Raw genomic sequence first — 13370 nt, 5'->3', positions numbered from 1 at the left:
CTGGGGACCTCTGGGGATACTGCAAGGTGTCCCTCCTGGCCTCCAGCTGGACACAGATCTCCCAGAACAGCGTGTCCTTCTGGGCAATGGCCTGAGGGTGACCTGGGCATGGAAGGGTCAGCTGGCATGAGACATATTTGCAGACGCACGTAGCCCTGGTGTGGTCACCTGTGCTTGGTCAGTCTCTGTTGTCCACAAGATGAATTTTTGATTGAAATAAGGCTTAGGTGCACCATCAGACCCTCAGGGTTTGGTGTCTAAGGCTGGAGGCAGCTGCCATCCTTGATGAGCAATTCAGTCCCCTAAATTTGGCCAGTCTGCAATACATGGGATGTCCTGGTTGGATGGCAGCTGGAGATTTGGGAGGACACAGACCTTCTGTAGGACTGGTGCAGATATCTCAGATACCCTCCAGCACCAGCACACACCTCTGTTAAGCTAATTGAGTTGTACCTATGCAGTCCACAAGATTTTTATTCTGGATTCCTTTATCCCCTCCCTTCCTCCAGCTGCTCCCTCTTACATGCACACATGCTTATTTTCAGGACACTTGTAGCAGTGTGGTTATCTCTCATCCTGCTGTCAAACTGGGTTGAAAATGGCTAAAGGGGATCTGTCAGTGCCTCCTTCCCTGATGGGCTCCCACCTGCTTGGCTGCACATCCACTGCTCTGGTTTCACACAGCATCACCCACAGTACCTGCGAGTGGGGTGTGAAAGGAAAAATTGATTCCCACCAGGCCACCACAGGGATGAGGAGACCCACACAAGCTCTCAGTGTGGTGGGCCAGCTAAGAAACAATTACCTTTAATCTCACTTAACTTTAGAGCAGGGCAGTGCTGGGGCAGCAATGGTTTATTCAGTGGTTCATAATGGACAGGGGCATCTGCTGTGCCACCAGCTGCTTTTGTTTTCAATCACAGTGATTGCAAAGGGCACTTTACAAAACAGCACTGACAGGGCACTTCAAACACAGTGCCATCAGAGTGATTAGAACCAAGTTTTCAGAATTCTATCCCATATATTCTGAATATTTGAAGTAAGAGGGAACAGGGTGAGGGGATGATAGCAGAAGATAGTGGCTCTTTGGTAAGGCCCAGTTCAATAGAAGTACTTTTTATGCTGTTTATGTTGGTCTAGCAGGTGTTATCCACTTAAAGTACTATCAGAAAGAGAGAAGTTAGGAGGCTTACAGGTATATCTGGTAGCATTAAGAGATCACAGAGAAAATACCTGCACAAAGTCCATTTTATTGCTGTAAATGGCAGGAGGGCTGCAGCACTGACCTCTCCTTGCTGGTACCCAGAGCTGTCACCCACCCACTTGGCACAGGCAGCAGTTGAGTTGATACCAGGCAATTTGGGATTGGTTTGTTTTGGGGTAAATATATTTTAGCAGATATTGGTTTGAGTCACCTTTGCCCTGTTCCTGTCATCCCAAGCATCCACCTCCAGTGTGAACTTTTTGCTCTGATAAATCCAGCACAAAAGCTGTAATTTACTTCTTCTCAGACCATGAGCAGATGTAATGTTCAATATACAGCAGCTGGTGACCAGCCTGTGAGATATATTACTGGGGATGGCCTTTGTGAAGAAACTGGCTTTATTTATTGGATATAATGGTATTTATTTGGGGCAGGGGTGTAAAAAGAGGTTTAAACCATCAAATATGTCACTTAAATGCCTAGTTGTGTCTACTCTTGCCACACACTGCCAGCAAAAGTAGAGAGTTCTGAAGTGGCAAGAACAAGAGGAAGGTAACACACAACCTCAGGTTCAGTTTGGATCTTTTCATACACCTCAGAAAATCTTTAAATAGCTTTTATTTTTCCTGACTAGTAACAGCATTTTCAGGACCAAGCCTGCTTTGGGATTGAGTCTTGCTCAGATTTGGCCACAGTAATCTGGTTGTGATGGCTTGTTTTAGCTTGGAGGCAGAAGTTTTTGAAGCTATATGACTTCAGAGGTGTTTATTCACAGTCACAATAGATTTCCTTCATGGCCCAGAGGATATTTAAAACAAGACTGTCTGTGAAAATGCACACAAATGTTTAGAAATGTTTCCAAATGTACAATGTGGTTGAAGTCCCTTGCCTATGTACATCATTGTCATAGAATCATAGAAGAATTTGGGTTGGAAGGGACCTTTAAAGGGCACCTAGTCAAAACCCCTGCAGTGACCATGGACATTTTTAGCTAAATCAGGCTATTCAGAGCCCCATCCAACTTGACTTTGAATGCTTCCAGTGATGGGAACCTGTTCCTCATCATCCCCATCTTCAAAAATTTCTTCCTTAAATCTAGTCTGAGACTCCCCTCTTTTAGTTTAAAGCTGTTTCCCCTTGTCCCATTACAACAATCCTACAAGAAAGTTTGTCCCCATTTTTCCTATAGACCCTGTTTAAGCACTGAAAGGCCACAGTGAGGTCTTCCCAGAGCTTTTTGGGTTTTGGGATTATTTTTTTTTTATTGTATTTCTGAGTTTTACGTTTTATTTTACATGGTTTGGGATGTTGAGGGTGGAGAGGGAGGAAGAAAATGTCAGTTTGTGTTATTGTCCATGCTAAACTTTTGCACCTGAGGTCAATGTGTTTGAAAATGCCTGCAGACTCCTTTTCCTGATGAAACCACCTGTAATTAGAGGGATTTCCATGATGGGGCTAGATGAGATGAAACTCAGACCCTCCTGTTTCTAGGATGAAACATGTCTTAGTTGGGACGGTCACAACACAAAGCAACACATTCAATTTTCAGAAGGCTTCAAACCTGTTATTATTACAGCATGCGTGCTTTTTATACATTCTTACAAAACTCACGAGTTTACTCATGAGTTTTTTTAGTTCACTAAGAAACTTTACTCATTGGTCACGAAAGACAAAGTGCTTATTGAAATAGGCAGTTTCAGGTTTCTCTTATTTATTCTTCTTTCTTTCTTGGTTTCTATGACAATGACCCTGGCAGAAAATTCTTTCAGGTTTAAACATGGATCCTCTAATCAAACTTCTCTCTGGCCCACAGAAGTCGCTGTAAAACCTCTTCCACACAAACACGTGCCCCCCACATTTAAAGTTCACCGATTTCCTTTTGCCTCCACTCCTTTCAGGTGCTCAACCTGTTCCTTGCCTTGCTGCTGAGCTCCTTCAGCGCCGACAACCTCTCGGCCCCGGACGAGGACGGCGAGATGAACAACCTGCAGCTCGCCTTCGCCCGCATCAACAGGGGCCTGCAGTACGCCAAAAAAGCCGCCTGGACCTTCTGCTGCAACGTCCTCCGGCACCCCAAGACCACGGCTGAGAAGAAGGCCATGATGAAACTCGCTGCCCAGAACCCAGGAGCCCTCAACAACTGCGTGAACAGCCACGGCACCGCCGAGCTGGGCAAAGACGTGGAGAACCACAAGGAGAGCCGCGCTGAGGATGGAGTGAATAAAAGCGGAGAGAAGCACCCAGCAATTACGGATGATGATTTTATGACCAATCCTGACCTGTCCATTTGTGTTCCTATTGCCGTGGGTGAGTCGGATATCGAGGAGGAGGATGAGGAGCAGAGCACCTTTACGGAAATGGAGCAGGTAGGCAATTAAAATATTTGTTAATTTCACCTTATTAAATGCCCTCTATTCCCACCCTTGGTCTGGATCCATGGCTAGTGATGCAAATGTCCTGTGGCCTAATCCTGCCTTTGATATGCTGCTAACTTCAGAAGAAGTTACAGATGCATATCCAAGAGCAAAATTCAGTTTCCAACAAGAGAAATTTCCTTTCTTTGTATTCTTTGCGCTTGTCTAGATTAATTCTTCTAACCAGAGCAATCAAATCCTTTCTCACACAGCAGACTGGTTCTTTTGCCTTTCAGCTGAATCATGGGAATGCTACAGAACAAATCTTAGGTTAGTGGAGGATTTTTCTCAAAATGGGCTCTGTCTTGGTTTAATTTGTGCAACAAGAATTGAGGGCCAGGTAGTTCTCTTTATAACACAATAAGACAGAGGATGATATGACAAGGCACCAGAAAAAGAGAGATGTGTTATGATTTGTATTCTGACAAGAAAAAGTTACCTCCTCTTTGGTGTGACATGGCAGATTTCCATTTTTTTCCAGAGCACTCAGCATTAAAGGCTGAAAAATCCTGTGCAGTTTGAAGTGTTGTAAGAAATGAAGAAGAAACATCTTCATGGGAATGTTTTTCTTTGTCTCCTTCTCCTCCTCTCCCTTTTCTACCAGCTTTGTCTCTTGGCTCCACACACCATATCTAATTAATGTTTTCCAGACACTCCAGCCTTGATGCAGCACCTTCTGATGCTGCCTGAAACCAGTGGAGTTCAGCAGGCACTGGATCAAAGCTCCTGCTTCAGATCCAGCTGTCAGGAGGGATCCTCGATCTCATGGTTGAGGGGAAGAAAGTTTGAAAACAAAAGAGTTGTTAGAGAAGGAAGGACTGTCCTAAAAAACCTCCAAGGGAGGATTCTGTGTCAGGAGCTGGGCACAAATCAGCTGCTTAAGGTTAATTTCTGCTGCTGTGCTGTGTAAATCTCCTTAGTGTCAGTGCATCACCAAAAAGTCTTTCACAGTGATCATCTCACTGGGGAGTGGAACAGCAAGAGGTCAGAAAACCTAATCACAAGCTCCACTGTCCAAATAGAAACCTAGGTAACAAAAAGAGAAGTCTGCAGTTTTTGGTAAACACCTTTAGGGTGGGTTTTTTGTGTCTGTTTAGGGACTATTTTATTGAAATGATCTGTGGATCAGTGTGGTAGTATGAATAATATCTAGTTTTTCTCTTTGAAGTCCTTTTCTATTCCCTGGCTGTATTTGAACCAGCAAGCAGAGAACATTTGAAAAGTGAAATAGGAATGCAGCAGATGAAGAAGAGAACTGGAAAAAAACAAATTGAGATAAAGAGAGTTTAATAGGAAAGAAAATAAAGATATATTAATAATAATAATAATAATAGTGGAACTAGAATATGCAAAACGAGTGATGCTCAAGGCATTTGCTCACACTTGTTGATCAATGCCCAGGCAGCTCCCAAGCAGTGACCCCTGACCAGATTTCCCCCAAGTTTATATACTGAGCATTTCTTCTCATTCTCAATCCAAAACATTCCCCTGTACCAGCTAGTGGGAAGAAAAGTAACTTTATCCCAGCTTAAACCAGGGCTGTTCCTTAGTGTCAGGTGAGCTGTAAATATTGCCTAGTGTATATGTGGATAATAGTGTATAATATGTTTAATTACAGAATTCTGTGTTTGGTGATTTTTTTTTTCCTCTTTGGTCTTTAAAGATGCCCACACCTTTCTGCTGTGTCTGACAGATGGCAACAATCTCAAACAATCTCAGAATTTTTTTCTTCACACTGAAAGCAAGAGCTTGTTGCAATTTTGAGCTCTGGAAGTGTGTGCCTGTGCATCCTCAGGGGTGTGTTTTGCACCACTGTATCATTCCTCTCTCAAGATAAACAGTGACATTCACAATTGCAGGGTGAATCCCAGCATAGGGCACAGAGGGCTTGGGATTTTTATGTCTTAATGTGCTTTAAAAGTGTAGAAATGCAGATTTCTCTTTAGCTGCACTGTGTGCGTAAATTAGTGGAAGAAATAGATTACCATCATTTTATACTGCAAATGTGGAATTAGAGCTTTAGTAAGATATATTAGAGTCATGAGAGAAAGAGGTGATAAAGAAAAAGAGGCATTTCACTGAAACAATATTCTGGATAAAAGCTGATTTGGAAATATTAAGAAAACTCCTAATAGTTTCAATAGTATTGAAACGTCATCACATGTAATAGAAATATTGGGGATTCAGAGTGAAACAAAATAGGAGGAAACAAAACCCAGTAGGAGAAGCAAACCAAGATTCTGCTTTCCCACTGTATCTATTAATGAAATTCTCAACAAACATCAGAGGAACATTGTCACATTACCATGAGATATTTGGATTGCAGTGAAATAATGTGGTTCACTGCTGGCGTGTGCATTAAACAGAAGGCGTGGAGTTGAGAAATGAATTAATTAGCTTTGTCACTAGTGCTTTCCAGGCTTGGACAAACAGCTGCTGCAGGTCACTGCTGCTCCCCTGTGCAGAGCCCTGATCAATGGTTTGCAGTTTTTATCTGCAGGTCTGAGGGGTCTACTGCTGGAAAGGTCCAAATAAGCAGAGAGTTCATATATCCAGAAAGCAATTTTAACAAATTCCTAGAGGGGAAAATGTGTGTGTACAAGGCTGTTTCAACTCAAAAACTCAAAATACATTGGCATAATAAATAAACAAAAATAGGAAGAAGCTTAACAGCAGAAATTATAATTGTGTGATGAGCTTTGCATTTGCTTTTCTGCAAAACCCTAATAAATTTGCACAGCTGTAAATATCTCCAAAAGGAGCAGAGCCATGAGAAAGCAGATGCCAACAAATTCAAGGATCTGTCATTTTTACTGGTGCCCATTGCAAAGATGTGTGATCTCTGGACTCAGAGACAAATTCTCTCGATCCACATGTGGGTTACTGCAGGAGAAATTATCATATCTGAAAGCTGATATGAAATCCCAATTCCTTGGATATTGAGCTGTGGGACTTTATAGTGGGCTCACCCTTTTATCAAGGACATCCCTCTGGGACTGTGGGGAGTAAACTTCCTCACTCACAGCCAGAAACTTTAATCCTGCAAGCCCCAGCTTCATGGGTGTCCTTACCTCCTCCCCTCCAGGATGTCCAGGATAACCAGATTAGAGCTCCCAAAGGAAGAGCAACATGAACAAGAGCAAAATTTACATGATTGTACTGAGAGGGCACAATTAGGGTGAAGTATCATTTTGTGCAGAGGGCATCACGCAGAAACCAAACAAGAAATGCCAAGGGTATGCTAAGCATTCAAATCTATTCCAACTTTCCCCTAATTACAATCCATATCTTTACATATTTCAATATTTTAGTATGTACAAAGGGAATGTGTAAATGTACATTTACTTCTGAGGAGAAGACAAAGTACCCTGCTTCCCTTTAAAGTTGTTGGCTGACCTGGAATTGAGCAGCCCTTTGGCAGCATTGCCAGAACGTGTTTTTCTCCTCCTGCAAGTGGATTTTGGAGCATGGAAGAGGAGGTGACAGGAGATGCATAAAAAGGGATAATGTGGATGAATGCCTCTGCAGTGCATAGCTAATAAACCTATACAACTCTTACACACTCTTTACAAATTCTCTGTCAGATAAAGATCCCAGACCACATATCCTGTGCTTCCATCAGTCTGACTTGTCCAGTCTAAAAGAGAGAGGCTAAAGGAATGCTGGTCTTGGGCAGAACCACAAAGTTATTGATCTCAGTGGGGTCTTTTAGGGTGAGGATCATCTCAGCTTACAGCTCCTGTACCGGAAAGGGTACTTCCCAGGTTCTTCCCAGAAAGTCACAAAGCTACTCTAAAATAAGCCATTGTGGCTATGAGAAATGGGCCCCAGAGCACTGCACACAGCAGCTTGAAATTTCAGATGATGAGAAAACCTTCTGTGACTGCACATTTTCCTCTGAGTAATAAAAATGTCTAAGTTTAAATTTCAGCTGCCATTTCTATTATCAAAGCTTGTACTGGCAGCAGACATCTTCCTGAAAGCTGCCAATTTGTGGCACTGTCATTGAGAGGGTTTTGAAGGAGTGGGCCCACCTGATGGCTCCCAAATCTCCTTTGATTACTGAGATGCAAGTGAGATGCTCTGCCAGCTCAGAGAGCCAGGGGACACGTACCTGTACCTGTAGCCCACACATCCCACAGTGAAAGGATCCAAAAGAAAAGCAGAACAATGAAAGTCAGCACAGGCACAAGAAACAGGGAGTGAGGCTGATAAAGTGCTGCCTTGAGCTAAATTAATTTGTCACTGCTGTGTGATATGTGTGTTGCTGCTGGTCACTGCAGCATTTTAGTTTGTGTCTTTATCTAACCCCTTCTCCTTGACCTGTTTGTAGTGCTGGGGAAGACTCTCCCTCTCAGTCCACAAGACTGCTTAAGGATTTAATGATTTTAGCCTCATAATGAGAAAAAGAATAACTCTCTTTCAATTTTTTTCCCCGTCTTTGACATGTAAAATATGGGTTTTCCCAGCAGGAAAACAGCTCCCAAGAGCTCAGCAGCAACCACAGTAATGTACTGGCTGCATCTTCTCAAGGTTCTTTTGGGTTCTCATTTTGGCTTCCAAGATGATGAAAATGTGGAAGTTACCATCTTGAGTCTCCACAGAATGTCTTGTAATTGCTTTATGACCATTTTTCATATGTGGCATAACCTTTCAGTGCCCTGAAGAAGAAAGAAATAGATTATGGGGACAGCAAGGTGATGAGATAAGTGGATACAGTCCAGTCCGACTAATGCAATGGATTCTACAACAACTTACCTGCAATTTAGCTACATTGAAAGTTTCAGACATCAGAGGGGTTTGTACCATTTACATTAGATATCTAAGTGCAAAGCTTTTATCTTCAAAAACTTCTGCTTTAGTTGTGCTTCCCTTTCAAGTGGCCCACAGCTGTAGCCCAGAACAGTGTGTGCCTTTTTCACAGTGACATCACTTCTTGGTTCAGAGGAATCCTGATAAATGGACCTAAAGGAGGTTCCAGATGAGTAATGCTGGGTGTCCTAAATCAGCCCCCAAAATGTGATATCCTGCACTTACAGTTAACTCTATCTTGTACCTATTACCACAGTCTCAGTGAGGTTTTGTTGAGTGGAGCTTTGTCTGCCTTGCCTGAATGTTAACTCAGCCTGCTTTTCAACAGGAGAGACTTGCTGGGCACTCAGGTTTTTGGGCTCACTGTCTGGATCCTTCTGTTCATCCATGAGTTCCTACAGCCAGGAAATTTTAGTTGTACCACCTAAAGAAATGGCTTTACCCTTTCCTTCTCGTTTGAGTCAGTCCAACAGGGTCATTACATCTTTCTGCCCTTCCTTAAATTGAGTTACTACATATGTTGCCTTACTCAAACTTCTTATTTATGGCCACCCAGCATGCCACTGAGGAGAAAACCCACTCTGCAGCGGCTAGTGGCCCTGTGGCTCATGGCCACATCTCACACTGAGCCCCTCTGCAGTGACACAACCCGGCCTGGACACCAATTTTCCTCAGAGATCACACCTTTGTGCCTGCACTTGCAGCGCCCTGCCGAGCCAGCAGCACTTGCCTGCTTGTCTCCAGAAGATGCCATTATTGATTTGTTCCGAGGCAGTGGCTAATTGGGTCATCCACAAAGTGCTGCCTGCCTGCCTGGACCCAGCACTCCCCGGCTGCCCAGCCCAGCCTGGGCTCCAGGCACGCACGCCCCGCGAGCCCTGGCTTGTCTTGCTGTGCCCCCACTCCCCCCACAGCCACTTTGTGCCATCCCGAGGAGGACTGACCTTGCCTCAGGCTCACCCCTGGCTCCAGGAATCCTGAAACTGCAGAGAGTTGCTGCTGTGTCTCCTGGGGCTCGCCTTTACCTGCCCTGACAGGGAATATTTCCTGCAGGATTGTGTTTTTCACTGTCTCTCAGGCTTTCCTAGTTTCCCACCTGCACAGCTCCACTTCTCAGTGGATCTAGGTCCAGGAAGACAGAAGCCATTAGAAAAAATGCTTTTCTCAGTGGGATTTTCCTAGACCACTCTGGGCACAGCAGCAGCTCTACGGTCATTTTTGGGATGTTTGGATCTGGGTCTGCACAGAGCACCCAAGGGCTGGTCAGTACCTGGATTTTGCACACTGGATGGTATTCTTTGCTCCAGAGCACACTTTGCTCTCTCAGTCATATGGGATTTTTTCTCAATTGACAGTTCTCCCCCCTTGTATACCCTTGTCTGGACTTGACCAAACACATTTCCCAGGGAGAACAGGTTCCCAGCTGTAGATGAGTAACTGCCTCTGTGCACATCAAAGACAGAGCTGGCTGCCCCTTGGTCTCTATTCCATTGGTGCAGTCTCTATACTGCCCTGAAATGGATCAAAACCCCAAGCTTTTATTCTCTTCTTCCCCCTATATATTTCAGAATTACTAACTCATTTCATTTGACAAGGTGAAACTGTTTCTGATGGCTTTTCTTCTGAGTTTCTACCAGGAAGAGATTCATAATTTTGAGGTCAGAAAGGACCAGTAAAGTATGATGGTTTTGCTTTCTCATAGCACTGAGTCAAGGACTACAGCTAATTTCTGCAGGGAGCCTGTAAGTTTATTTTAGCTATGATGCATCATTTGTAAGATGGAAAAAAAAAAAAAGAATGAAATTTCTCAGGTAACAGAAAGTTCACCATCTGCATGTGGACCCACATCTGTTTCCTTTGTATACAGTGGAAATTTTATTGTACAATTCCTGTTCATTACAAACCTGCTTCTAAACCTGAAGGGATTCTGTAAAAGTCAGTGGGATTATTCCAGGTTGATGTAAGTGTAGCTGAAATTAGTGAAAAATTGCTATAAAAATGCCAGTGCACAAATATTTTTTTATAGAATTGTTTGTGACAATATCTTATGCTCCGAATAATTCTAACACCTATAAATCAGAGATATTATGAAGCCATGTGGTTATTTGACAGGGTACATTAATTTCGGCCTTTTACTGCAGGAAATATACTTTGCTGTCAGGAACCCTAATGCCCTTTTCAAATAATATTTATATTCTGTCTGTTTGCAGTTCCAGTCTGTAGGACACGTTCTCTCTGAGTATAACTAGGTAAAATACCATTGAATCCTGCTGATGACTCCCCAGATCTCACTGGGAGGAGAGTGAGCCCACGTGTGTACATGCATGCTGCACACAATAAATCTTACAGCATCCCTCTTGTCACCTTTATTTGGGCCAATATTTTTCTGATCATTAAGTAAGATAACAGGGGGGTTTCTTTATTATTCTGTACACGATTTGCCTGGATTTATCACTTTTTAAGCCGTATCTTTTGCTTTGTGTTTCCTGAAAACTGTGTAGAACTCAATTATTGGCTAATTATTTTTGGCAATAAAAGAGAACATTTCTGGATTTATTGTCTTCAGAAGAATAGCAGCAAGGGCATTAGAAAAAAGGAAATGGGACTGTAAATTCCAGCAGCAGATTTAAAGCACCTGTGTCCTCATGTGGGCTTCTGCATGTAGAAAGGTGCTTGTGTTTATTTCGTGGTAGTAGAGTGGGGCAGAAACTCCCATGTCAGATCTCTGCTGACGTGACTGGAGCACTCACACCACAACCAGGGGTTTTAAGGTGCTTATTCAGCTCTCCGTGCCAGTAAAATATATTTGGGCATATTTGTTCCACAGCATAATGCCTAAGGTGCAGGAAACACAGGGAGCTGATGGAGGAGAAAGGAGGGGGGGGAAAAGCCAGGCTGGCATGGGAAGAGCCGAAATCAGGCGCAGCAGAGTTGACAACATGCGTTTGGACAAGTGCCCGGCCGCGGGACTGCGCGTCCGTCAGTCACAGCGTGCTGGATGCCATTTCCCAGGATCCATGTCCCTCCCCGGAGCAAAAGGCTGACCAGAAATGAGCATTTCTCACTGCTCCTCCCTTTGATAAAGAAAATGCTGACATTTAGCGTTTTGGGCAAAAAGAGCAGCAGCCAGTTCCCCAACAGCTCCTCTGCCGTGTGAGGCAGTGTGTGTGTGTTGGAGGGGTAAAACTGCTCCCATTAATTACACAGCAAAATAGCACTTCAAATAATGATTATTTTGTTGCTGTTGCCTGTAATAACATGAAACTTTCTTAATGATCAAAATATTAACATCTTAATTGGGTGAAAGGTTCTGGGTTATTTCAGGCACTCACACTGACTGCACTCCCAAGGCAAATTTCCAAAATTTAAACTTCCATCAGAGAAGCCCATTAGTTTGAGTTTTCATATTATACTGTGGAGAAATCCCAATTACCGAAAGAAACATAAAGTAGATTGTGATTAAACTTCAAAATGCAATTTAGCAGAAGGTATTAGCTTGAACTCTGAACAATGAACACTTATGAAACGCTTTCACTGCCTATTTAAGCCTATTGAATTGATAACAGTATAAATTAACTTTGGCAGTCCATCTTTTTGCCAAGTTCTTCCTCTCAGACAAGTTTTAAGAGTCGACCCTTGGAATAATGAATTTCTGTTTTATTATGGGCAGTGTGTTGCTCAGTGTGGTAAAAGATCTAGGGCCAGGAAGACAGAAGCCATTAGAAAAAATGTGCCTTGCTCCTCTGCAGCCAGAGTTCAAAGGCTTAAAATATTATGGATTAATCCAAGAAGGAACACTGCTGAACTGCTGCTTCTGAGGGATGACATTTTGCAAAACATCCAGCACTCAAGCAGAGACCAGCAGTTAGTGGCTGTGATGAGGTTTGTCTGGCAAAGTTTTAGTTCACCTTTATTCAAAATAGAAGAAAATACCAGGTCAGGCTGGTTCCAGGGGAGTTTTTGCTGTTAACATCCTCTGCTGAGCAACTGTGGTTTCTGGCCAGCCCTAGCCTTGGACATCCTGAATTGTAATGGCCAGATAATTTTATCCAGCTAAGTACTCACAGGTGCAGTATTTTTCTAGAGCAGGTACTGGAGTTTTGTTACAAATATCTGTGACTTTTTGGGGGAAAAATGTGTTTCTTAGGTCAAACAGGAGCATAGGATCTGTGTTTAACTTGCATAGGTGTAACTTCAGACTTCCATGTCCTTAACTCTGACAGGTGACAGCACACAAAAAAATCACCTGGGACATACAGACTTCCAGGTTGAGGGCATCATCTGCCCACTAGCCTTGGACATCCTGAATTGTAATGGCTGGATAATTTTATCCAGCTAAGTACTCACAGGTGCAGTATTTTTCTAGAGCAGGTACTGGAGTTTTCTTACAAATACCCTGTGACTTTTTTAGGGAAAAAATGTGTTTCTTAGGTCAAACAGGAGGATAAGATCTGTGTTTAACTTGCATAGGTGTAACTTCAGACTTCCATGCCCTTAACTCTGATAGGTGACAGCACACACAAAAATCACCTGGGACCTACAGACTTCCAGGTTGGGGGCATCATCTGCCCGGGGGCTGGGCAAAAAACTCTGCTCTTTCTGAACTCAGAGACTATTGTGTTTAATCTGTTTTGCCCACGTGGCTCTTATATATGTGTTAGTGATTGGGATTTTTATAACAGTGGTTCCTATAATGGCTGAGTCATCAAGAAAGTGAAAAAAAATATGCATATCAATTCACAGAGCAAATATGAGCAGCACCTTCTAATTCTGATGTTTTACTACTCCCTTTCTGGATTTTGCATAGATGAATGACATGAGAAATGACAGGGAAGGGTGGATAAATGCTGCAAAATGGAACAAAAATCAGTGTACTAAGCTGTGGTGTCTGGCTGTTCCTGCTCAAGTGGAATGATGGACCAAGTGGCATAGGATGGGGG

General features: G+C 43.1%; 1 protein-coding gene across 2 annotated transcripts in view; it reads left to right on the top strand.

The window, feature by feature from the left end:
• Positions 1-13370, top strand: part of LOC120502428 (sodium channel protein type 5 subunit alpha-like) — a 212529-nt gene that overhangs the window by 136223 nt on the left and 62936 nt on the right. For both annotated transcript variants that reach the window (XM_039709853.1, XM_039709844.1), the window contains one exon: positions 3103-3570. In XM_039709853.1, coding sequence (XP_039565787.1) covers positions 3103-3570 — 468 coding nt within the window. The remainder of the gene's footprint in view (positions 1-3102; positions 3571-13370) is intronic.

This window comes from Passer montanus, unplaced genomic scaffold, assembly GCF_014805655.1.
Source record: "Passer montanus isolate IOZ18808 unplaced genomic scaffold, ASM1480565v1 scaffold10, whole genome shotgun sequence".
NCBI classification, from domain to species: domain Eukaryota; kingdom Metazoa; phylum Chordata; class Aves; order Passeriformes; family Passeridae; genus Passer; species Passer montanus.
This window is presented reverse-complemented; position numbering and strand designations above follow the sequence as displayed.